The sequence below is a fragment of the Barbatula barbatula genome (genome assembly GCF_947034865.1).
Source record: "Barbatula barbatula genome assembly, chromosome: 6".
Lineage (NCBI taxonomy): Eukaryota > Metazoa > Chordata > Actinopteri > Cypriniformes > Nemacheilidae > Barbatula > Barbatula barbatula.
In genome coordinates this window covers 25,761,499-25,786,873 of record NC_136765.1, presented here as the reverse complement: position 1 = coordinate 25,786,873, position 25,375 = coordinate 25,761,499, and the positions used below count along the sequence as shown (strand labels likewise).

At 39.8% G+C, this 25,375-nt stretch overlaps 4 protein-coding genes across 5 annotated transcripts; 2 read left to right on the top strand and 2 right to left on the bottom strand.

Annotated features, from left to right (window-relative positions):
- Window positions 1-638: 638 nt before the first annotated feature.
- On the bottom strand, window positions 639-7,658 carry mcm8 (minichromosome maintenance 8 homologous recombination repair factor). The gene is made up of 19 exons (XM_079458132.1): window positions 7,637-7,658; window positions 6,484-7,079; window positions 6,312-6,410; window positions 6,098-6,180; window positions 5,784-5,933; window positions 5,331-5,434; window positions 5,040-5,238; window positions 4,757-4,842; window positions 3,841-3,989; window positions 3,521-3,719; window positions 3,409-3,439; window positions 3,165-3,305; window positions 2,940-3,081; window positions 2,214-2,409; window positions 1,773-1,992; window positions 1,477-1,686; window positions 1,316-1,392; window positions 1,027-1,216; window positions 639-932 (listed from the first exon to the last, which is right to left on the bottom strand). Exons 2-19 carry the CDS (start codon window positions 7,007-7,009, stop codon window positions 840-842), a joined length of 2,895 nt encoding a protein of 964 aa, XP_079314258.1. The 5' UTR covers window positions 7,010-7,079; window positions 7,637-7,658; the 3' UTR covers window positions 639-839.
- Window positions 7,659-8,082: 424 nt separating this feature from the next.
- Window positions 8,083-11,816, top strand: napba (N-ethylmaleimide-sensitive factor attachment protein, beta a). The gene is made up of 11 exons (XM_079458686.1): window positions 8,083-8,312; window positions 8,629-8,708; window positions 8,988-9,104; window positions 9,229-9,275; window positions 9,400-9,477; window positions 9,565-9,620; window positions 9,697-9,781; window positions 9,860-9,964; window positions 10,042-10,110; window positions 10,187-10,237; window positions 10,809-11,816. The coding sequence occupies exons 1-11, from the start codon at window positions 8,215-8,217 to the stop codon at window positions 10,908-10,910; spliced, it is 888 nt and encodes a 295-aa protein (XP_079314812.1). The 5' UTR covers window positions 8,083-8,214; the 3' UTR covers window positions 10,911-11,816.
- Window positions 11,630-15,755, bottom strand: klhl10a (kelch-like family member 10a). 2 transcript variants are annotated; one of them, XM_079458684.1, is made up of 9 exons: window positions 15,416-15,755; window positions 15,095-15,182; window positions 14,174-14,666; window positions 13,681-14,100; window positions 13,407-13,604; window positions 13,051-13,200; window positions 12,848-12,964; window positions 12,686-12,777; window positions 11,630-12,566 (listed from the first exon to the last, which is right to left on the bottom strand). In XM_079458684.1, exons 1-9 carry the CDS (start codon window positions 15,537-15,539, stop codon window positions 12,467-12,469), a joined length of 1,782 nt encoding a protein of 593 aa, XP_079314810.1. In that variant the 5' UTR covers window positions 15,540-15,755; the 3' UTR covers window positions 11,630-12,466. The 2 variants fall into 2 exon arrangements, with proteins under 2 accessions (XP_079314810.1, XP_079314811.1); XM_079458685.1 differs by having other exon boundaries at window positions 11,690-12,566; window positions 15,388-15,489.
- Window positions 15,725-24,650, top strand: LOC306895451 (NACHT, LRR and PYD domains-containing protein 3-like). Its single transcript, XM_079458683.1, has 8 exons — window positions 15,725-15,803; window positions 16,249-16,391; window positions 16,952-18,805; window positions 18,903-19,073; window positions 20,279-20,449; window positions 21,776-21,949; window positions 22,999-23,045; window positions 23,127-24,650. Exons 2-8 carry the CDS (start codon window positions 16,258-16,260, stop codon window positions 23,675-23,677), a joined length of 3,102 nt encoding a protein of 1,033 aa, XP_079314809.1. The 5' UTR covers window positions 15,725-15,803; window positions 16,249-16,257; the 3' UTR covers window positions 23,678-24,650.
- Window positions 24,651-25,375: the final 725 nt, after the last annotated feature.

Sequence of the window (25,375 nt, the reverse complement as noted above, 5' to 3'; positions counted from 1 at the left end):
AATAACTATGCCGCATTAGCACCTGTTTCTATGGGCTGCTATACGTAGGTCGTCCGCCATATTGGAACGGTGCGAACCGTTAACACTCAAAATCAAGCTGACTGTGAAGGATTATGAAGACATATTTACTGTTGTGTAAACTCAAACATTATATCCGTCACAACGAAAGGTTAGCCCATTTTCAGGAATTTAAATTCCCGTTGTTTTCACAGCAATGGCTGCGCGCTGGGGCATCATAATCGACTGTGATTGACGTCAGTAGACCGTTCCAAGATGGCGGACATGTCTTCGTGCCTGGAGCGCTTGAATGCCCCATCTAGTTGTACACATTTATGATTACACCAGTGTGTGACAAATATTATAATTTTACAGGTATACGTTTAATATATTAAATTAAAATAATAAATAATATATATTTTCAAATATATAGATAATACATTTTGAAATATTAATCAACACTTTATAACCTCTTATAAAATAATACCAAAATACAGTTATACTCTACTGTAAAATTATAATTTATACCTTTATTTTTATTTATAGTGATACTATTATTGATACAATTATATTAAAAATAATACATTATAATTAATGCAGTTGAATTAATATAAGAAATAAAATACATGAAATACCACACTGCATAACAATTGAAGCATTCTGTTTTATTATTGAGATACTGTTCAATTAAATTAATTTAACTGTGAGATTTATCTATATTTATGTACATAAAAATACGAAAAAATGGAAACATTGATGTTAACATCAACACATAAATATATATTTTTCTGTATTTAAAACATAACACACAACAGTGAACTCAGCTTGACACATTATAAATATCATACAGTCTGAAGCTGATAGGTCCTGTGAGCTTTCTTCAGAAGGTATCCCTGTTCATTGAGAGCACTTACGAAACCCTCAAAATCCACGACCTGAACAAAAGCAACGAAACAAATGTGTGGATTTTACTCCTGCGATCATGTAGTGTGTTCACTTGTATTTGAAGAGTGGAAATAATGTCTTCACCTGTATTTGTAGATCTTTGGCGAGTTGTCGTAACTCCTGGATCTCAAACATGTTTTTTCGTTGGCGCTCAGCAAGCTTGTTTAACGCTGTGATAAATTTCTTGGCTTTGGAGCGGTTGCTCATTCCAGAGCCGAGCTGAGAACGGTCGAAATCCAGACGGCCAAATTCATCTGAATACGTGTCAACTAAGCTGAGCGCAGAGGAAAGAGGTTCAGCATTTAAAAATGTAAGGTCAAGCAAAAGATTTGAACTAAACACATGAAGATCAAGTGCAGGTTTTAGGAGACACCTGTGTTTCATGATCTCCACCACATCTTCTGCATCACTTTGTGTTGCTTTCTCTCTCAGCTCAACACGAGCTCTCGCCTGCAGACAAGACAACAGATTTCAGCACAACGACATTAAGTTATTAAAGAGAGCTGAATTAATAAAACATGCAAGGCGTCAGACCTCTGTCAGACGGATGAGAGACTCCAGCTGACGGGTGGTGATGGGCGTGCTGTCCGCCGTCTGGTTCTGTTTGCGTAGCTCTAGATAAAAGTTTTGCAGAATTCGCGCAGCCTCTGCGGAGAGCGTGGGGTGAACGTAATGTCGGGCATAACCCAAATACTTTCGCAGGAGCTGGTGCGGAATGAGATCGAGATTCTCTCCAGGAAGCAACTGTGAATAAAAACAGTGCTGTGAAATTCAGTACGGTGCTGAACCTTTCATTTTTAATAAAACCATGAATCACGCATGTGTGTTACATTGAGTCTGTCAGCAAGGGGTTTCTCCTTCGAGACCTCCAGTATGGAGACGTTGGACTCCTGCGTGCCGGAACGTGTGACCGCAGCGCTGCCAATCGCTCCCGTCTTTCCAGCGCGCATAGCCATCACGTGTTCGGACAGCAGGTGATCGTGGTCTTCATTTGGAGTGTCCAACAAGATGAAAACCAGATCAAACCTGGACAATAGAGCACTTCCCATTCTACAGCCGTACAGAGAGAAAATGTTTCTAGATTATCATAGATTATCATTAACATATGTTGTATCTTCAACCAAGATCAGCCCACAGTTCTTATAACAAAGAATTATTTTATTTAGTGTAAGTTTAACTGACAATAAACCACAATGCTGTGATTTCACAGTGGTAAAGGGATTTTGGTAACATACATCTATAAATCTGATTTATTGGAGACATGAACTCACTTGAGGTTCTCAGAGACAGTCTTTCCTTTATTATAATGTCCTCCCGCAGGATTGGCCGCTGCGATGATGGAAGTTCGAGCCGGAAGTGTGCATACGATCCCGGCTTTAGCCAAACTGATGCTCTGCTGCTCCATGGCCTCCAGCAGCGCCTGATGCTGACTGCCCATCTTATCGAACTCATCAATACAACATACTCCTGTCACATATACATCAACAGCAACTCGATCCTCTTAAATACATCCTTACATTTTCATTTGAATTACTGTTTCCCCATTTCTTACTTGAAATGTTTTCAAACCTGTTTCCCTTAAATAAACAGAGACAGAAAAGTCTCGCGTGTCGTTTTGTGCCACGTCATGTTTAGAGGCGTGGAAATGTGCCCGCAGGACATTCACGAACATGTCAAAAGTTAACAGCAACAAAATTATTATAAGTTAATGCCGTGAACCTCGCATACTTTAAAGAATGAGGCGTTTAGTCGATCTTGATGAATTCTTATTGCATTGTAAATACGACAGCTTACTTCTTAGATCAGACAGCTTAATGTTGTTTCCATGCGGACCGTTAAAGAACGTGACACGCACGTCTTCCGTAAATTCTGTGAAATTCTGCCAATCAGATGACGACTTTGAACGTCTTATGCCTTATGCATCAGACATTTAGCCAGTGGTTTGTGGGCCTGACGTCTGAGACTTGTTCATAGATGATCATGTGTAGTTGAAATACCTTGATCTCCTAACACCAGAGCTCCTGCCTCTAGAGCGTAATCTCCAGATCCGCCGTCCCGAGACAGAGAAACAGTCAGCCCTGAGGTGGTGGTTGTGTTCCCGCAAACATAAACGCCCCGTGGAGCCACGTTACACACGGCCTGAATCCACAAATACACACACAATGAGCTTTAATCTACAAACATCTGAGCGGTAGTTTTTAGAGATGAATACACTCATTCACCTGTAACAACTGACTTTTACCCAGTCCAGGGTCACCAACGATAAGCATATGAGGGTCTCCTCGTATCGGGATCCGATTCTTATCGTCGACATACTTCTGGCATCCGCCAAACAGAGCCAGAGATAATCCTGCTTTAACAAGCTGACACACACAGACACTGATGTTAAATATGAAGACATTACACAATATTGTGACTGAGGTTAAATAAAAAAAAACAACTACCACACAATATATGGACACTCACCACATGGCCGTAAATAGCAGGACAAAGTGAGCTGCAATTAATATGACAGAGTGTTACACATGTACAATAATATCACGTGAGATATAATGAAGCACAGGAAGGTGTTCCTCACTTCACTATGAGTTTGAAGAGGTCGTCCTGAGCCTGAATCTCCTGGATGGCATAGAGATCTTTAATGGAGAACTCCACAGAAGGTCCCTGTCCTTCCGTTTCAGAGGACGCTTTGCTCTTCTGTCCCTTTGAGTTACTCACTGAATTTGCCTGAATGTACAGCAGGAACATGCACTTGTCCTTCTTGTGTCGCCCACTTCCTGAAAAAACACACAAATCACATGTCTTTCTTCAGACTCACACCTGAACGCCTTCACTTAAAAATTAGCTGAAGAAGAGAGTTCTCTGTCATAAATATTACGCATGACAAGCACCTCGTACCGTCGTCGCTGGACACTTTAATAACACCCGTGATGGTCACCATGTCTCCAGGCACACAGCTGTCCACCAGATCCTGCGTGAGTTCGCATTCAACGGTGCGCGGGATTCGACCGGACTCACGCTGGTCATCTGAGATCAGCTCCTGAACTCTGAGCACAAATCAGCACGACACACAGAGCATGTGTTTTCAGACGTATAGATCACTTCATCAGATATAAACACCGGTCCAGAGGCACTTCACATTTCATTTGACTTTTAGATTGTACGTATACAATTCAATCTTAAGGATCTTCGTTTAACATTTTGATTCAGTTATAAATATTCTGTTGGTTGTATTTTGTTTCAACATTTTTGTTGTATTAAAGGGATACCTCACCGAAAATTCTGTCATCATTTACTCTCCTTCCAGTTGTTCCAAATGTATATAAATGTGTTTGTTCTGATGAACGCAGAGAAAGATATTAGGAAGAATGTTTATAACCAGACAGATTTTGCCCCCCATTCACTCCCATAGTAAGAAAAATACTTTGCTTTTATATTTTTAAGAGTTTAGGGCAGGAAAAAGTTCTGGGGCACTTTTGACTACCATTGTATTTTTTCCTACTATGGGAATCAATGGGGCCCAAAATCTGTCTGGTTATAAACATTCTTCCAAATATCTTTCTCTGCGTTCATCAGAACAAACACATTTATTCAGATTTGGAACAACTCGAAGGAGAGTAAATGATGACAGAATTGTCATTTGTGAGTGAAGTATCCTTTTAAAGAACTGAAACTTTTGGACAAGCGTTGCTTAAATTTTTCAAGGTGGTCTCTATATCAATCATGTCATATACGGTGTGATAAAATGATCCTCATGAAAGCACAATTATAATGATGAGGCACAAAAACGTGACTCAGTTCTACACTTTCATACTTGATTGTTTGCCAGTCGACAGTGAGGGTCAAGGGTGAACTTCTGTTTGGTGTGAACAACCGGCCACGACATTCAACCTCTAAACACTGAAACATCATACAAACATATTTCAGATTTCAAAAGATACGTCAAACAATTTTTCTTCTCATATCTATTAATCTTTTTATGGAAACAGACTTTATTTATTCTGTTATTAGCATACTTGCACATGGCTTGAATGTTTGAAACAAAACTAAAGTCAACAAACACAGAGTATCAGACGAGTAATGTTCATGAAGCGTACTTTAGTGGGTGTGGAGTATTTTCCATCCGGCAGCATCACGCTCTGTGTGTCTCCACAGGAGTTACAGGTGAAGGCCAACTTACTGCACAGAGGCTTGATGTTACTCACTCGTACCACCGTACCTCTGATGGCAACGAACTTGCCGTATAAATTCGCCCTCAGACTTTTTAAAGGAGTCAGAGGCTCAAAGTTATAAAGCCTAAAACAAAGATACACAAGATGATTATAAAAGACACGCGTGTATGTAACACTGCTGGAGTTACTTCAGTAAAGACAGATGAGCTCTCTCACCTGGCGCTGATATGAGGGATGTTGATTATGGGTCTCAGACCGGCGGGCAGCTCCTCCTGTCCCTGGAGTTCAGCCGCGTGTCTCTCAAGATCAACAGTTAACACCTGCAGATAAAAGAGATTCCTGATTCAGCTGTGGGTCAGCTGTGGCCTAATGGTTAGAGTGTTGGGTTTGTGATCAGAAGGTTCTAATCTCAGTGCCAGCAGGTCATGACTGAAGTGCCCTTGAGCAAGACACCTTACCCCTGATTGCTCTGCAGTAATGTGCCACTGTATAAAACTACTTGTAAGTCGCTTTGGATAAAAGCGTCTGCCAAATGAATAACTGTAAAATGTGATTCTGATCTACAGCTGAAAGCAAATGACTCGCGCTGAAATACGCGCAGTTAGAACTGAATATATTTCATGAGAAGTGCTCTACGGACAAACACACATTTTAAATATACACACACACCTGATGAATTGCTAAACCCAAGCAGTCCAGGATCTTCTCTGGCATTTCTTTTAGCTTCTTGGCGAGGTCGGGTAAATTCTGTGATATCAGCTTGTTTGAGAGAAGGTCTTTATAATCCACCAGAATGCTTCCTTTCCTTTCAATTTCATCCTGATAGAAAGGAAAAACTGTGATTACACGGCTGCAGTATGGAGAAACATTCACAACGAAAGGCCAGAACTGACCAGAAACACAAACATATAATTTCACAGTTATAAATGCATATTTAAAAAAAGGAAATAGTTATTCATCAAGTAAAAAATAATATCCTTCACCTTATCATAAAGATCAATTTGTGATGTGAAGTACTGCTCAAATGCCTTTATCTTCTCAACATACGGTGAACTCTCAACGAAACCTGCAAGAGGAATAAAATCAAGGTTATGTAACGGTTTAATACGGTGAGTGTACAGTATACAGTATGTACATTAAGCAGTCACATGGCTTGATTTAACGTACACAAGTACGTGAAACAAGAAAACACAAAACCTTCAGAGAAATAAAGTCTCCAGCCTTTATATGGACACATGATATCAAGAGTTGACTGGATGATCCGTGCTTGGCTGACTGCTGGAGCTATTCCTGACCCTACACAAACACACAACAGTCAGTAATCAATCAACAACAACAGCTTAGACTGTACATCTGATAGAACACTCACTGTGTTGGGTGACGTTGGTGTTAAAGTTTCCTCTTCCTCCTCTGTCCCACGGCCGACCTCTCCAGCCTCTGTACTGACCAGCATTATATCCACCTCCTCTTCCTCCTCCTCTCCACCCTCCTTCTCCTTTAGCACCTGGCCCGTCTCCTCCTCTTGCACCTGACCTGTCTCCTCCCCCTCTCCAGCCTCCTCCTCTTGCAGCCGAGCAGACTCCTCCTCTTCCTCTCCGGCCTCCGTCTCCTCCTCTAGCACCTGACCCGTCTCCACCTCCTCTTCCTCTCCACCCTCCGTCTTCTCCTCCTCCTCTAGCACCTGACCTGTCTCCTCCTCCTCTTCCTCTCCACCCTCTGTCTTCTCCTCCTCCTCCTCTAGCACCTGACCCGTCTCCTCCTCCTCTAGCACCTGACCCGTCTCCTCCAACTCTTCCTCTCCACCCTCCGTCTCCTCCTCCTCTAGCACCTGACCCGTCTCCTCCTGCTGCTGCTGCTCCCCTCCACGACCCCCCAGCAGAGGCCAGGTTGCTCATCCTAATAAATCTATGATGATTTATCAATTAAGTAATAAACCTCCTAACCTTAATCAAGATGAACAAAACGCTGAATAAAAGAGAAACAATATCTTAGTGCTTTATCGTAGGTATACAGTTTATTATTACAACATCACAGAACTTCGACTGGATTTAATGGGAATTGTGTTGGTTATAATGAAAACCATAATGACGTCTGTGGGTGTAACACCGTCCTTCTTAAAGAAGACTCAAAACACGCAACACAAATGTATTTTCTACTGGTTTCAATGATAAACGGATCACAGTGGTGTTTGTAATGGAAACCATCGTTTCACGGTTAAAACTTGCTACGTCTAATCAGCTAAAATTTACTTTTTATCCTGTAATATATATATATAAGTACATTTATATTACCTGAGTCATTTTAACGTGCTGAGACTGAAATTAGCATCTGTGCTAAAATGAGCTAAAATAATGACGTAAATGCAAATAACTCCTCGGTGTTGTGGTGTATAAATGCTGTTTATATACGTTACTTACTACACAACAACTTGACTAAACTTCACAATCATAAACATGAGACTAAAAACACCTATTTATGTTATTAAATAAAGATAATTTAACACATTTGTTTGACATACTTACAATCACTGTTTACTTCCTCAGTGTGTGACGTCAGCGCCACGTTCAAATTTGGCGCTAAAATGACACAACTTCCGGTCACGTTCTAGGTCATGAACCACGCAAACCTTTACTTGCGACATTTTATTTTATTTATTTATTTATTTGTAGAAGGAAAAAAATGGCTCAGTAAATGAAAAACAAAGCAGAAATAATGATTTACATAACACATTGATTTCGTAAAGTTAAGCTGAATACATGATATCCAAACGTGAGCACCGAATCTGCAGAAATACATGGATTAAATAACGCATACATTTATTCACAATTTTATTTATATTTGTATTATTATTTATCCTACATGTATTCATTTACTGAATCATTTAATTGGCCTTTTTCTCTACGTCCTCGCGCCGCAGTTCCTCTTCTAACCTGAAGGTGTCGCCGTTTCTCCGTCGACTCTCAGCATCATCAGCATCACCCGACAGGAGGAGGAGAGCATCCTTCATGATCCTGCGCTAGAGAGCGGCTCTATATCAACAAACCCCGGGCCTTCACCGATCCAACAGCACCTCCACGCATTATATATCACACATCACATCATGGATAACTCCGGCAAAGAGAAGGAAGCCATGCAGCTGATGGCAGATGCGGATAAAAAAGTCAAATCGTCGGGCTCGTTTCTCGGAGGGATGTTCGGGTGAGACATCGAAATGATGCTGGTCACGATCTGACATTCAAAGACGTCCAATGCCCCAGAGAATTGTGCTGTATTTTTTGTTTTCCTGTCATCTAAATACTTTTGTATGTGTGTGTGCATATTTTAAACGGATCCATAAGATGTTTTTTGGACCCGTGTCCATGTTTCTCAGCATAAGTGTTCAATGTCAAATATTTCCATTGCGACATCCGGTTAAATGAATCGGCATTGCACCGTCACGTGATCGTTGCAATATTCATTACATGAAAACTGATGTGAAAATCTGTCATGAAGAATATGTGCACATGTCTTTCAGGGGTAACCATAAAGTAGAAGACGCGTGTGAAATGTATGCAAGAGCCGCCAACATGTTCAAGATGGCTAAAAACTGGAGTGGTATGAATGACCCTACATCACATTTACAGCTGTATTATGTCTTATTGATGTTATAACATGTTATTAACGTTAAGCTGATTTTCTGTCGTTTACGTTCATCAATCTTTCTGCTTTCATTCATTTAACATGTCTGTTTACGGTTTGTTAAAATAGTATTTATAGGTGATCTTACTGTATTGTTATTGTAGTAACTATTAGTATGTGTGGTCTGTTTTAACATACATGTACTGTGTGTGAAGAGACAGGTGATGGTGTGTACGTATGTTTTGGTTGTCGTAGCTGCAGGGAGTGCGTTCTGTCAGGCCGCAAGACTTCACATGCAGATGCAAAACAAGCTGGACTCCGCCACCAGTTTCGTTGATGCAGGGAATGCGTACAAGAAAGCGGATCCTCAGGGTGAGAGAGACACGTCTACAATAACTAAACCTACTATTTCATTGCTGTATTTAGTCCATTCACCAATAAATAAATGAGCAGAGATTCAAGAGTTTATGAGTTGTGATATATTTTTATCACGCAGAGGCTATCAACTGTTTAAACGCGGCCATCGATATTTACACAGACATGGTGAGATTGTTGACAGATTGTTTTTATTCACTTTAGCCTTATTATGTTTGTTGCATGTTATCTTTTTGTTCAACAAACGATCACACGTAACATGTAATCTGTCGTGTGTGTGTTCGATTGACAGGGAAGGTTCACCATTGCTGCCAAGCATCACATGACTATAGCAGAGATCTATGAATCTGAGCTTGTGGATATTGAAAAGGTGCCGTTTGCTGTTAAGTGTCCGTCTGTTAGACATTTTACGTTTCGCATCAGTCGAGCTGACGTGATCTTTGTGTCGTTGTTTCAGGCCATCGCGCATTACGAGCAGGCGGCGGATTACTATAAAGGCGAAGAGTCAAACAGGTTTGCACTTCTCTCTGGGTTTTCTCCTAGTTTTTCTTGGCAGTGCTGTATTGACAATAAGTGCTGTTGTGTTTAGCTCGGCTAATAAATGTCTGCTGAAGGTGGGCTCATACAGCGCTCAGCTGGAGCAATATCCCAAAGCCGTGGAGATCTTCGAGCAGGTATTTAGTCTCGCACTTGACTAACTTGTGCAGTTGGTGTACGAAACACGTCTGATTTCTCTTTATCTCGTGAGTCAGGTAGCAAGCAGCACGATGGACAATCCTCTTCTGAAATACAACGCTAAAGAGTATTTCTGGAAGGCAGCTCTGTGTCACTTCATAGTGGATGAATTAAATGCTAAGGTCAGCGGGTCGTGTTGGATATAACCGAAGGAAACTAAACCGGACACGCGTGACGTATGATGTTTGTTTTCTTTCAGCTTGCCGTCGAGAAGTATGAAGGCATGTTTCCGGCTTTCTCTGATTCCAGAGAATGTAAGCTGTTGAAGGTAAACACTTCACAGGATCGTGTTGGGTTGTTTGACTTGCGTTGTTGAGCTCTGATGGGTTTTTCTCTCTCGACAGAAACTTCTGGAGGCGCACGAGGAACAGAACAGTGAAGTGTTCACTGAGGCTGTGAGTTTCCACATCTCGAATCGTCATCCTACTGTATATAAACGTTTCAACGCTCACAATAAACATTCAGTTATGAAACGCTGCTTTAGTTGTTTTAGGTTTGAAATGGTCGCAAAACACACATCTAGGGTTCACACGGGTCATGGAATTTCTGGAAAATCATGGAATTTTAAAAGGTCTATTCCAGACAATTTTTTAGTCATGGAATATCAGGGATTTTTGTTTTAGTTTTCCAATTTTAGTTTCCATTTATCAAAGTGTATTTTTTACACATATTTGCGAATTGTTATGGTTATCTTTTGCGCCATTTTATTCCCTTCCCGCTTGTCAACTGGCAATAAGTCAGTTGCTTAACTGTACATTTCAAGAGCTTCAAGAGAGACTGAGTTTCATTCATTATAGGACAGGTCATGGAAATTCAGCTTTTGAGTCAGTGAAAAGTCAGGGAATTTGACATTTGGCTCGTTGTGGGAACCCTGCACCTTCATGTGATGAAGTGCACCTATACTTACTGGCACTTATGTTCACATATATTTACATTGAATGCGTTTGACGTTTTATTCTTATCCAGGTGAAGGAGTTTGATTCGATCTCTCGTCTGGACCAATGGCAGACCACCATGCTCCTGCGTATAAAGAAGACCATCCAGGGTGACAGTGGAGACCTGAAGTAATGCGTCTTAGAGAAACCTGGTGGTGTTGACTTTCATTTCTTACTGTACTGTACTGTACTGTATGTGTGTGTGTGTGTTTGACAATCTGCTGTAGTGAGAAAATAACAGTAAGCAGCATTCACGAGTGATTTATATTGCGAGTGAATGACATTCAGGAGATCTAAAGTAAATATTGTTAACTCCCTCCTGGAAGCTGTCCCTTTACTTCAGCATAAAGAAATCTTTACCGTACCCGTGTGTGGCATGAATCTTTCTAGCGTTCACTTTAATGTTCTCACCGATGTTGTCGTGCATGATAAATGTTGTGTGTTTGTGTGGTGTTTAATATCAGAATATTGTGCGTCCACTTTAGTTCGGAACTTATTAAATGTCTGTTAAGGTGGAAAAGATGATGCCTGTCTATGAACATTTTTGTGCCGTTGGATTCAAAATGAATCTTCACATTGTATTGTTATCACACGCGTGTGTCACTCAAGTCTGAATATTTGCTTTCCTTGTTAAATTAAACGTACAATAAAAGTAGAATCATGTGAAATCACAGAAAGGTTTGATTATCTAATGTTGTGAAATATCTACATAGTTTTCAGTTCATATTATTTGAGCTTTTGTGTTTATTTGGCTTTTTATACATGTTATAATTCATAAAAGTTTGTGTCCGAAAACACATTTGTTTTATACTTTATTGTTCGAGTCATCTTGTGCTTTGAAGTTCTGTATTGTGTTCTGCTTATTTTAATGAAGAATACTTTTATGCTTAAAATGATTAAATGAATGGATATACAGTATCAGACATTTAATAGGTTGAATAACTGTCAGAGAATCGAAAATGAAATGTATGAGATGGCAGACATTTCAATAAATGTTCAATATAATTCAAAGAGAAATTAATAAATGATCATCGACATCATGGCTGAAGATCTCATTTGTTTCCATGTTTAACATATACACTGAATGCTTGATTAAACATGATTTGTAGGGTCAAAAAGGGATAAACCCAGGCGTTAAATTATCTCCGAAAATGGTTTATATTCGACCCAACAGTGGGTTGAAACGGCCCAACACTTCTGTTCATTGACATCCCAACGGCTAAGTTCATCCTTTTTGACCCAATGGTGGGGTTTGTGCATGTACACAAAAAAGCTCTTTAGTCACTTCAATCATTTAAATTCTGCAATAAAGCAGCACTGAAATAAGATCATGTCAAAAATACAGTTTCAATGATTACTCCTCAAACTAAACACATCATCTTATTCATTAAACATACCTAGCGTATAGCCTCTGTTTCAATGACAGCACACACACGCATGAATAATAAATGATATTCATTACCATTCAGTCCATGACACAGAAACAGGACGTGTTGAGAGAAAGCACACAGTCCCAAAACACATTCTCATCAAAAAAATATTTTACAGTTAACTTACTTTAAAGAGAAGGGTTCAACTTCACAAACACTTTCTGTATCCGCCACAGAATCCTTATCTCTACATTAAACGCTGTTCTTTTTTTGAATGCATTTATTCCAAGTTCACTCTGCGATCATTCACTTTTGCTGCTCAGTCCTGATTGGCTGCGTACTTGGTGACTTCAGGAAATCCTGATAAAACACAGAGGCTCAGACCACTGCGGTGTATGGCCATGTCAGTCATCTCACTCCTGTGTACACACACACACACACACACACACACACACAAAAACAGTCAATATAAAATGACAATCTAAAAGTCAGTCTATTCTGAAGGTGAGTGTTGATATCTGGTGTTTGTGTATGTTACCATTGGCTTGTCTTGTAGTCGTAACACTCCACGGTACTGCAGGTGCTTGATCCATTAAATCCCCCGACAACAAACATGCGATCATCCAGCACCTGAAGATTCGGGCGACAGTTTAGAACATCTGAGCTCATTGCAGCAGACATCAAACCATAAACGGCTCACCTCGATGCCAGAGTTACTGCGTTGATTGATCATTGGCTCCACGTCGTGCCAGCGGTCGGTTCGCGGGTTATAAGCCTCAACGGTCTGCAGACGGTTCACGCCATTAAATCCACCGACCTGCAGACATTCATGATGATTTCCGTGTTTAATAAAGTCTATCGACGGTACTGACATGCGAGTGTTTCTATCTGCGTGATACTCACCGCATACACTAGATCACCATACGCAATGACACTGACACCGCTGCGGGGGTTCATCATGGGTGCGATGAAGCTCCATTGGTTCATCTGAGGATCGTAGCTCTCGGCCGTGAACAGACATTCTATCCCGGAGAAACCACCACAGATATATACCTGCCACACAAACACAATGCACACAACTATAGTCCAGCATGGCTATCAATAACATCACATACTGGTTATGAAAAACAAATTTGATTATTCTGAACATATCCGTAAGCAACCACAGCATCTTTACAATGTCATAGCAACCACTCAGAGCAGATGTGTGGGACTACAAGATAATGTTAATATTTGTAGAAGTACATCATTCTTGTTACCTTGCCGTGCAGCGTGGTGGCGCTAGCGTCACTCCTGCATTGGTTCATGGTGGCTATTTTAGTCCACTTGTTTGTCTGTGGGTCATATCGCTCGGCAGTGTTTAGGCGTCGGTGTCCATCATGCCCACCAATGGCATAAATCTGTCTGTCGAGAAGAGCAACACTGACGTAGCAGCGTCCTTCATGCATGGGAGCCACCTACAACCAAACATGTTACGTAAATATATGTTGTCTTGTTTTATGGTTTTACACATGGAACAGTCAGGATGCTCACCTCATGCCAAGTTTGCGAGATGGGATTGAATTTCCTTACGCTTCGGAAATAATTGACACTATCAAAGCCGCCGATATAGTAGACGACGTTGTCTAGGGCCACTGTGCCGTGATAGGCTCTGGCTTCATCGTCCACCTGAGTCACATCCACCCAGCGGTGTGCCCTTACATTATACGACTCGATCCTACTGGTTGGACCGTTATTACTCCACCCTCCGATGGCCAATACGATGGCAGGGGGGAGACGTGGACGTGTCAGTTCTTTCATGAGGACTAGGTCGGAGGCTCCAAGAGTGCCGAAGCCAAACAAGACCTTTGAGGCATTGAAGATAACAGATGCGCAGGACTGATTCTCCATGACCATCCGATTGTTCCTGACTTTATTGGTGAAGTAGTCTAAAGCCATCAAACCCATTCGAACCTGCAGCACAAGAGTCGAATGAATAAAGGCTGCACGTAAACGTGGTAAATGTGTGTAAATGTCAAAGCCTTACCTTCGTCAGAAGTATGGCCATGTGAGTTTTCCTCTCTTCGGGTGCGTGATCGACCCAGTAGAGGACGGCTTCGAAAACCATCTCCTCCTGTTTGGTGTTCAGCTCATCACGGCCGATAAACTCCATGAGATGATCGAACGAGAGCTCCAGGAACTCCTTGGATACGCGCAGGACTTCCTCAAAGTGCTTCAAGATGTAGAGTTTGGCTGTACTGCAGAGCTTTGAGCAGGAGTGGAAACTCTCGACGGACGTGAAAATGCTGATGCAGTTCTCAGGGGCTAATTGTGACCCCAGAAAATCACAACAGGCATCTACCAACCTTGATATTAAAAATCGATCAGCTGTAACCAGAAGCTCCGCCACGTTTTCTTTGGAAATGTGAACGGATTCTGTGTAAGCGTACTGAATGATGCAGTCCATGATGTGTGGAGATACATTGGGGACATCATAGAAATCTTCTGCATCGCCGTCCCATCGGCCAGAGAATAGGATCCTGTGAAGAGAAATCAAACCCTGTTATTGACAAATATCAATGTGATATCTCTACCATGCAAAGTAGTTTTCAGTTACAAACACAAAAAAAACATTATTTGTGTCCATTTGGAGACAAAACAATGGCACAGATGTCACCAACTAAACCTTTATTTAAGTCAAGGACTAGTCTTAAGCACCTCTAAGTTAAATGTATCACAGTCTTAAATCATGTATCATACACCAATTTTGATATGTTTTCATTTCATAAAGTTCTTCACAGTTTACGCATTTAACAAAATGTTTCAATCTCCACGTAAAGCTGCTCTGCAACAAGGCAAAACTGTGAAAAGCTAACTTCTAGAAATAAAAACGTGAGTAAACGCGCATTGGAAATCAACAAACATTAAGCTAAACGTTAATACATAAGTGTAAAGTGTCTGTCCTTACCTGAAAAACGGACTGCATGCACATATGATGGTTTTGTGGACTTTAAAGAGGATGTGCTGGACTCTGATGGTGAGATGGGTGTGCTCTCCTTCATCAAAGACAAATAAATCAGCCAAACTACTCTGAAACTCCATGTTTTACGCTCTTAAAACTAAACCAGCCGCTTCAAACAAAATCTCACACAAGATACAATCTCTTTGTGATGTCATTGTCTTTAAAAAACATTCTACACACGCGTGTGTATGTTTGTTTGTCATATTTAAAGGGTTCAGTAATAACACTTGTGTACATACCTTAAACATATGATAGTTTTAACAATACCTCGTAAGTGACGGGAGTCATTTTGTTGTTGTTGTTGTTTCTCATCGCTCATTCGCAGTTGTTTTGTTTTGATTGGGGAGAAATTTAAAAATGGCGCCAGCGGAAGTGCTTTAAGAACAGACATGCGCAGTAGAGCGTACTCGTTACCTTTCTTGAAATAGTGTGTAAATATGTGATTTCTTTTGAGCGTTAACAAATGATATAAAACACAATTGTAATAATTTTAACCGATTTAAATATAGAGCTTGTCTATTGAAACATTACGTTACCTGACTAAAGGGGCGTGCCTTCGTGCGCGCTGCTGCGTGTGAGTGCGGGGGCGCGCTCAGCTGACAGCCACAACACGCTCATCAGATTAAACACGTATTGTATTGTTTTACTTCGTGAGGTAAGATATTAACTCCTCAACATATAGTTTCATATTAACTGTCATTTTAATTTACTCAGAATGTTGCATAAATAAATGAAACGGTGTGTTTATATAATTAAATGAAAGCAAACAGGCTGAACCTACTATGATAGAAGTCAGTCAGAGTGAGTCTTTGGCTATAAAGACAAGAAAAAAAGAAACGTTTTAAGTTGTTTATCTGTTGTACTAATGGCTAAAAACCAGTTGAGCCAGTTTATTAAAAGCTCAACTTTTAGCAGAATCCATTTTGAATCTGAATAAACATGAGAATTAATAGACAAATACGATGGCTTGGCTTTATTAACTGCGTGAAGTTCATTGTTGTTAAATGTGAATGCATTTGAAGACATTTTAATCCATTTTTGAAGGTGTATATAATGATAAAGCTAATTTGAACATTAATTCTATGTTTTCGTCGAGTGAGGTTTCAGAAATGAGTCTTCATGAGGAGAGAGAGGAGAGGAATAAAGCATCATCTCCAGAACCCAGCTGTGTGTCTCTGAAGAGCAATGAGTCCATTGGACTTCCCCCTAATATCAGAGATGGCGCAGTGACCCCTGACCCCGCGTGAGATTAGCTTTACATTTATTATTCAACATTTTCAAATGATTCACAATAAATCAAATCGACAAATTATTTTCGAATACTTTACTTTTTTTAAACTCAAGTGTAAATTTTTGCTTATCCCTTGATTTGAGTCTGGTGGTTTTGAGACCTCTGACCATGTGTGTGTGTGTTTATAAACACATCATTGAACTGAAATTATTTCCAACCATTGTGATGTTAAATGTTTGACATATTAACGCAAACACTAGATTAGTTATTCTTTTTTAAACCATTTTTATTTCATCTGACATCAGTGTTATGTTGGCAGTAGTTAATACCGTATGTGTCAGTAATATACCGTATGTATATGAGTCTAGATACTGGCCATTATCAGCATCTACAAAGATCAGTCTGTTAGAGTCATAACAGCAGCAAAAGGCCTGTTGTAACTAAAAACATGTGCTTTTATCTGGCTTTACATTTCTATCTACGTGTGGAGGCTTTTCAAGTCAGAGTTTGGTGTGTTGTTGACATTGACATTGTTTCTGCAATTGTTTAATACGTCTGTGCTGAACGGATAGAGGTTTGCTCAGACCTGACACGTGTCATCCAGACCTGCAGACACACACGCTGCTGGAGGAGACTGCAGACCTACAAAGAGTCAAAGACAAACACAAAACTAGCATGAAGAACAAATATGAGACTTTATTTGAAGGACTTAAACGACAAGAGAACCAAACTCTCCTGAAGAGAATTTACACACAGCTGTACATCATAGAGGGAGAGAGTGAAGGAGCGAATGAAGAACATGAGGTTTCATACATGAAGAGAAAGCCTAGAAGAACACAAGACTTACAAGACACTCCAATCTACTGCAATGACATCTTCAAACCCTTACCTATCTCTCAAAATCAAGAGAAAATCAAGACTGTTCTTACCAAAGGCATCGCTGGGATTGGAAAAACCGTCTCTGTGCACAAGTTCATTGTGGATTGGGCCGAGGGAACAGCCAATCAGGACGTAGATTTCATGTTCCTGCTTCCGTTTCGAGAGCTGAACTTGATTCGAGACGGTCATCATCGCTACAGTCTTCACAAACTTCTGCTGGACTTTCATCCTGAACTTAAAGATGTGGACTCGCAGATTTATAAGGAGTGTAAACTTGTGTTCATCTTTGATGGTCTGGATGAAAGCAGAATGACACGGATGTTTTCAGACGACAGTGAGAAAGTTTCTGATGTGACTGACACTTCATCAGTGGCTGTGTTGATGTCAAACCTCATAAGAGGAGATCTGCTTCCCTCCGCTCTCATCTGGATCACCTCCAGACCAGCAGCAGCCAATCAGATCCCCTCCAAATACATCACGCGTGTGACAGAGATCCAGGGATTCAACGACGCTCAGAAGGAGGAATATTTCAGGAAGAGAATCAGCGACGAGCATCAGTTCAGCAGAATCATGTCCCATATTAGAGGAGCGAGAAGCCTCCACATCATGTGTCACATACCCGTCTTCTGTTGGATCTCATCCACTGTGCTTCAGAAGAACCTGACACAAGATCACACTGAAGAAATCCCCAAAACTCTGAGTGAAATGTACATCCACTTCCTGCTGATTCAGATGAAGATGAAGAATGAGAAGTTTGATCCAGAGAGAGATCCAGAGATCAACAGAGAAGTGATTGTGAAACTGGCTGAAGTGGCTTTCAAACAGCTGATGAAGGGCAATGTGATGTTCTATGAGGAGGATCTGAGAGAGTGTGGGATCGACATCACTGACGCCTCGCTGTATTCTGGCATCTGTACTGAGATCTTTAAGGAGGAATCTGTCATTCATCAGAGGAAAATCTACAGCTTCATACATCTCACTGTTCAAGAGTTTCTCGCTGCTTTCTACCTGTTTTACTCGCATGTAGTGAAAAACGTTGAAGTGCTCAGGTGTTTTTTGGGTCCTGTAAGATATAAATGGTACATGGAGGGAAATTCTTCATATGAGATACTGCAGTCAGCAGTTCATAGATCCTTGCGGAGTAAAAATGGACGTCTGGATCTTTTCCTGCGATTTCTCCTGGGCATCTCACTGGAGTCCAATCAGAGGCTCTTACAGGATCTACTGACACACACAGAGAACACCTCGGAGAGTGTCAGCAAAGCCATAAAGTTCATTCATGATCGAATTAGATGCGATTATCTCACAGCTGACAAATGCATCAATCTGTTCCTCTGTCTGCTGGAGATGAATGATCAGACTCTGTTCGCAGAGATTCAGGACAAAAACCCAAAGTTTGAACTCAGTCCTTCTCACTGTTCAGCAATAGCCTGCATGCTTCAGATGTCTGAGGAGGTCCAGGATGAGTTTGATCTGAGGAAATACCGCACAACACAGGAGGGTAGAAGACGACTCATACCAGCTGCCATCAACTGCAGAAAAGCTCTGTGAGTATACATTTAAGTAGGAGTATTTAAAACTTTATAAAAAGGCATCGAGTTAAATCCATCATCTCATCATTATGCCGTTTTTTGTCTGTTATAGACTTGCTGACTGTAATCTTACAGATCAGTTCTATGAAAGTTTGGCCTCAGCGCTACACTCGTCGAACTCTCTGAGAGAGCTGGACCTGAGTAACAACGACATGCAGGATTCTGGAGTGAAGCTGCTCTCTGATGGACTGAGGAGTTCACACTGTCGACTGGAGATACTCAGGTTTGCTCATTTCTAGTGAGATGCAGAGTTGTAAATTCATAAAAACTGTTAACACTTTTATGACTTTACAAAATCTCTTTGAAAATTATATGAAGAGTTTGGTTCCAAAATGAGAATTTTTCAAAAACCATGTGGGCAATTCAAACGTTATGGACGTGACATTTTGCGTTATGGGCGTGAGATGGATGCTCAAAATGCATGTGCACAGGCTCAAAATGCTAAATGCTAATAATGCATAAAAAGAGAATGAATTTGTTAGGAATATTTTTAACCATCTGTTTATTGACTGAACCCCTGTTGATAGAGTCTAAACATAAAAAAGTTTCAGTCTGTGAACTTTCTATTTAAAAAAAGGGAAATAAACATGCGTTATGGAAGTGGCAAAAAAAGGACGCGGTTTTTGGGAGATGACAAACTCACTTCTGTGAGATAAAATGGACAATCCTGAAGCAATAATACCCAATGAATGCCTCTTTATAGAACATATAATCTTAACTTTATTTTAATTTTAATGATTCCATTTATGAGGAATATGTAGCGTTATGGATGTGACAATACTGAAAATAGCTCTTACCTGATAATATAATAATGCACAAAAAAATAAAACAAAGGCTTTAAAAACTTAAAGAGAGACCTCACATGGATATTTAAACCACCAAATGTTAATATCTGTGCTGTAACCGTAGTAAAAAGCGTTGGTAAAAACATATTTTTTTCAAGGTAAGGTTGACGTTTTCATGGAATTGCACATGTTTGTTTATTGTGCATTTCAATTAATATCAATTGCATCTGCAGTTGCTTTGTTTTGATTTAAGCCATAAAAGCTCAAACAAATACAGCTAACACAATAAAAACATAGAAACGTAATAAAAAAACATGATTTTAGAACCGTTTTAACCTCATTTAGGAACCGAACTCTTCATATGTTGGCATCATAATGTAAACTAAAACAATCACTATGACTTATTATATACATGTTATTTTTACCTGTATTGTTTCCTTTCATTGTTGAAATTCAACAGCAATGAATTTATTACAACAATTCATGTTGAAATGAAGTTTATGAGTCTGAACTTGATTTGGGAGCTGTTGTTTTATTCTGTCGTGGATGTTTGTTTTATTGTTGGTCTGTGTTTTTGGCTGCCGTGTCTTGCTGTTCTCAGAGTCAAGAGACATCATTGTCTCTATGTCTGTATTCCTGTTAGACTGGTTTTCTGCAATCTGCAGGATCTGTGTTGTGAAAGTTTGGTCTCGGTTCTCCAGTCCTCAGACTCTCTGAGAGAGCTTGATTTGAGTAACAATGACCTTCAGGATTCAGGAGTGAAGCTGCTGTCTGATGCTCTCAAGAGTCACAATTGTCAACTACAGATACTGAGGTATTTAAAAACATCAATATTCATTGATTGTTGGCATATGGTTCTGTTCACAGGCTTTACTGAAATTTTTAGTAAAGTAGTTTCCTCAAAAACAAATACGGTCCAGTATCTGTTTATTTCAAGAGAACAAACCTCAGGAATGTCACCCAACACGTGCAACAATGCAGAAACACATACTTTGAAAGTTGTTGGAAAGACTTGTTCCATCCATCCATCCATTTTCTACCGCTTATCCGGGGCCGGGTCGCGGGGGAAGCAGTCTAAGCAGTCTAAGCCTTGCGGCTCAGCTCTTTCTTCACCACGACGGACCGGTACATCGACCGCATTACTGCAGAAGCTGCACCGATCCATCTGTCAATCTCCCGTTCCATCCTTCCCTCCCTCACCCCGAGATACTTAAACTCCTCCACTTGAGGAAGGAACTCTCCACCAACCTGAAGTGGGGTGACTTATTCCATCATGTATTCAATTTTGGACTGATCCTAAAATACAACATTAGTATTGCGTTGTTTTAATATGAATATGAACTTCAGTATTCAATATCTGCAAACATTGCATGTTTTTGTTATTTTTCACCAATAATGCTGGGGCTACACCAAAAGATTTTTTAAAATCTTTTTTAGAGTTTTAAAGGGTGAGAGACCACAAATATGATGATTTAATCATTATAATGTGTAACGATGAACACAGCACACCACACACCGACAGATTTTCAATACAGAGTCCGAACTGTGACCACAGGGAATCTCGCAAATTCTCTCAAAACTTCAGAATGAGTTATTTATTATTCACTGCAAGCTTTGTTTATTATATATGTGTTCAATATACTGTAAACGAATGTGTAAATATAACCTTTTATGTCATTTTAAAAATATTATTCATCGTTGAGAAATTGCTCAAGCAGCGTTGTCTAAAGCATTTAAGGGGCACAGCACTAGATATCATTTTATTGCAACTCAAATATTGTGTTATTTATGTCGTCACAGTAAAAGGCTCTTTAGATGATCTTATCAGATTTCCCTGTGGTGTGATGTGTGTTAAGAGTGAATGAGATCAGGACTTTACATAGGACTATCGGAAGGGGAGAAATCGGCCGATTATCTTTTGGTGTGGCTCCAGCATAAGTCCCATTTCTAGTGTCTTCGAATGAAAAGGAAAACAATATTTTCATTTGGAATGTGGATAAAACCTTTTCACAAATTGAATAAATGGTAAATCTACTTCAAATCGTTGCTATGAATAGTAAAGTTGAAGAATACTTTTGTAGTGGTCTTTTCTTTGTGTTTCTGATCTGGTCACATGTCATCTCATCTCATGTGTCTGTAGGTTGTCAGGCTGTATGGTGACGAAGGAAGGATGTTGTTTTCTTGCTTCAGCTCTGAGTTCAAACCCGTCACACCTGAGAGAACTGGATCTGAGCTACAATCATCCTGGACCCTTGGGTGTTCAGCTGCTCTCTGATAGACTCAATGATCCAAACTGCACACTCAACAAACTCAGGTATGTCATATATGTTTTAAATATACGTACGTGTAGTTCAGGCATGAAGCTCTTTTTCCCTCCTCCTCCCCAGCTCCACCTGTAGAGATCTGCATGGGTGTTCTGCATTCTTGCAGCATCCTTCTCTTGTTAGTTTTGACTAAGCTTAACTATAAATGTACATACATATATGTATGTATCTCGGCGGCAGCGTAGCAGATCTCGTTCGCCAAAATCAAGTAAACGTACCTTCATGTCCATGCTAATAACTGGTTGAAAGTCATCACTCCAAGAGTTGTCATGACTGAAGTGTTGTTGTTCTGTTTTGGAGGAAAGAGTTAAAGATGAAAATCAAGTGGTTGATGTTGTTCCTGTGTCTGTGTAGTGTTTTTAATATGTCATGTGCATGTTTAACCATGTGCAAATTAGTCACACGCTGCTGAGGTTTTTCTTCTTACAACTGAAGACGTTGTAAGCAATCCTGTCACGTGGCTCAAGTAGTCCTAGTTGGTGTAATTGAGTGGGGCTGGTGATAATTTGTATAGATATCCTTCCACATTAAGAAGCAAGTGTGTACAGAGTTTCATTTAAGCTGTTTTAAAGCACGAAAGTCATTTTGATGACCAAAGATGAGATATTATTATTGACATCAGAGGGAATTTAGCAAAATCAAAGTGTACTGTACTTGCATGTAAAGACATTCATAAACACATTTTTCAGTAACAGAATGTTTTGTGCTTTTTTAATTTTCCATTTTTATTACATTAATTTGTTCGTTTTATGTTTATGTATGTTAAGTCCACAATCTGTTTTAGAAGAAACCATTCATATCGGCAAATTGTAAATATTAAGTGTCAAAATAGCGTTTTGAGCTAAATACATAACATAAAATATTTTACAGTTACCAATCGTACAACTATATCCAAAACATGACATGATGGGCAATAAAATCCATGAAGTAAAGGGTTTGCTCTGTTAGATACATGATGTTTAGATCTGTTTTTTGTGTGTGTTTGAAGCCGATCATTAATATGTTTAATCTAATTTGCCTCGTATGATTTTTCCTGTAGTGTGGACCATGGGGGGGAGTGCGTGATTGCAGCTGAACTACAGAAATGTAAACACACACAAGCACACGTTTGATCAATTTTCTGTGTTTTTGAATGTTCTGTCGTGAAATGTCTCATCTTGTTTTCAGACGCCTGTGATCTCACACTGGATCCGAACACAGCAAATAATCAACTCATTCTGTCAGGGAATAACAAAATAGTGACATGTCCCCGATCTATGCGGAAGCAGGCATACCCTGATCATCCTGAGAGATTTGATGTGCATCCTCAGGTTCTGTGTAGAGAGAGTCTGACTGGACGCTGTAACTGGGAGGTTAAATTGACATGGATGGAGGATGTAGCAGTGACATATAAAGGAATAAGCAGGAAAGGATATAAACGTCAATGTAAATTTGGATGTAATGAAAAGTCCTGGTGTCTGAAATTACGGTTCTCCGGAATCACTGCTTGTCACAATAATCAGAGTCTTACTGTACAGGCTCCTTCACACTTTAACACTGTAGCAGTGTTTCTGGACTGGTCGGCCGGCACACTGTCCTTCTACAGCGTCTCTAAAAAACACAGACTCACACACCTACACACATTCAACACAACATTCACTGAACCTCTCTACGCTGGGTTTGGGGTACACCGTCTCTCTGCAGATGGTCAGTGTGAGATTATATCACCTTGTGTGTGACCTTTCTTCTCTCTCTTCATCATAAGCTGCATTCACGCTGTATTATAATTACTTTTGTCTTGACAGCACATGACATTCACACGTTCAATGTGATTACAGCATGATGTGAACATACCTATGTACACACTTTCTCGTGGCTCGTGGTTAGAGCATGGCACTAGCAACGCCAAGGTCATGGGTTCGATTCCAGAGGATTGCACATAGTCACAAATGTATAGTATCATGCAATGTAAGTACTTTTCTCTCGGAATAGGGGCGACTTTTAAACTGATTCTGTACGTTGGTAAAACATTTGACATATTCATAAAACATATTGAAATGCACCTAATGAACTAATTTATTCTACCAAATATATATTCTAAAAATCATAGATGGGACACTGGTTTTGGTTTCAATGGTAACAAATGAACGGGTCTCGTCGTGATTCTTTCGTAATAATAATGTCGTTCAACAGCTGCAAGTTTCAAGATGATTATATTTATAACTACTATACAATGATTTTCACTGATCGAAGTGTCTAATCTCCAGTGTTGGGTGTAACTGGTTACTAAATTCTGTAATTTAATTATTTTTCCAATGAAATAGTAAAGTAAGGGATTACTTAAATGTTTTCTGCAATATAATCACAGTTACTTCTGATGTAATTAAACTAACTACTTTGTGTAATATATGTGTGTGTGCAATAGTGGAATTGACATGAACATTTTAAGTCTAACTTTAAATTAAATGCTTTAATGTAATACTTTGGTCAGTTAGTTTTATATAATTTATTTGAATGAATTCAAAGAGTCGTTTCATGTCTCTTATTGAATCACTTCACTAATCAAGGTTGATGCAGGATATAGAAAGTCATTGTTAGATTTATTTTCCCATAGATTAATAGATCCATATAAATGTGTGGTTTAACTGCTCAGCGGTCAGCTGGCTTTAATGTGGAGGAAGGGGATTTATTATAACTAAACATTCTTTGTCTGACATGCTGTTTTCTATACTTTATTTGGTATAACAGGTGTCTTATTGTGCACTATATACATTTACATTGAGTCATTTAGCAGAAGAGTGCGGGGCAATAAGCGATATGTCATAAAAGAGCAACAGTACATTAGGTGCTAGTTTCAACAAAAGCCAGAACAAAACCTGTTGAGAGAAGAGGGTTAGTGAACGTATTCTACATAAAGACGTGTCTTCCCTGAAAGAAATGAGTTGAAAAGCTTGATGCCTCTCTGTGTCTTGTTTTTGTGCTCCCAGATCTGCAGAAGAATTCTCTCGTCCAACCTATTTATGATTTGAGATTTTAATGGTGATCCAAATTGACGAATTGAGCATTGTGTTAACAGCACAAGGTTGTGTGTTGATCTCAGGGGATTTCAGATATCTATGTATAAATGTAAAGGATAATGCAATGTAAGGATAAAAGCATCTGCCAAATGCATAAATGTAAATGTTCATTCAAAAAACAAGAAGTGGAAATGAAATTTAGTTTTCTAAAGGAACCTGTAACAGTCATTAGTAATAAGTCATTCAATACTTTTGTACAGTAATGTAATTACACTATTGAATATGTCTTGATGAATAACTCTACCAACACTGCTGATCTCCAGAACAGGACTCGTTTGATTGGCCATCGGGCGGGTTTTGTTAGTAAAATCTGGCAACCCTGAGTCAGTGGGCGGTCCTAATATTCTCCGTCGCGACGTC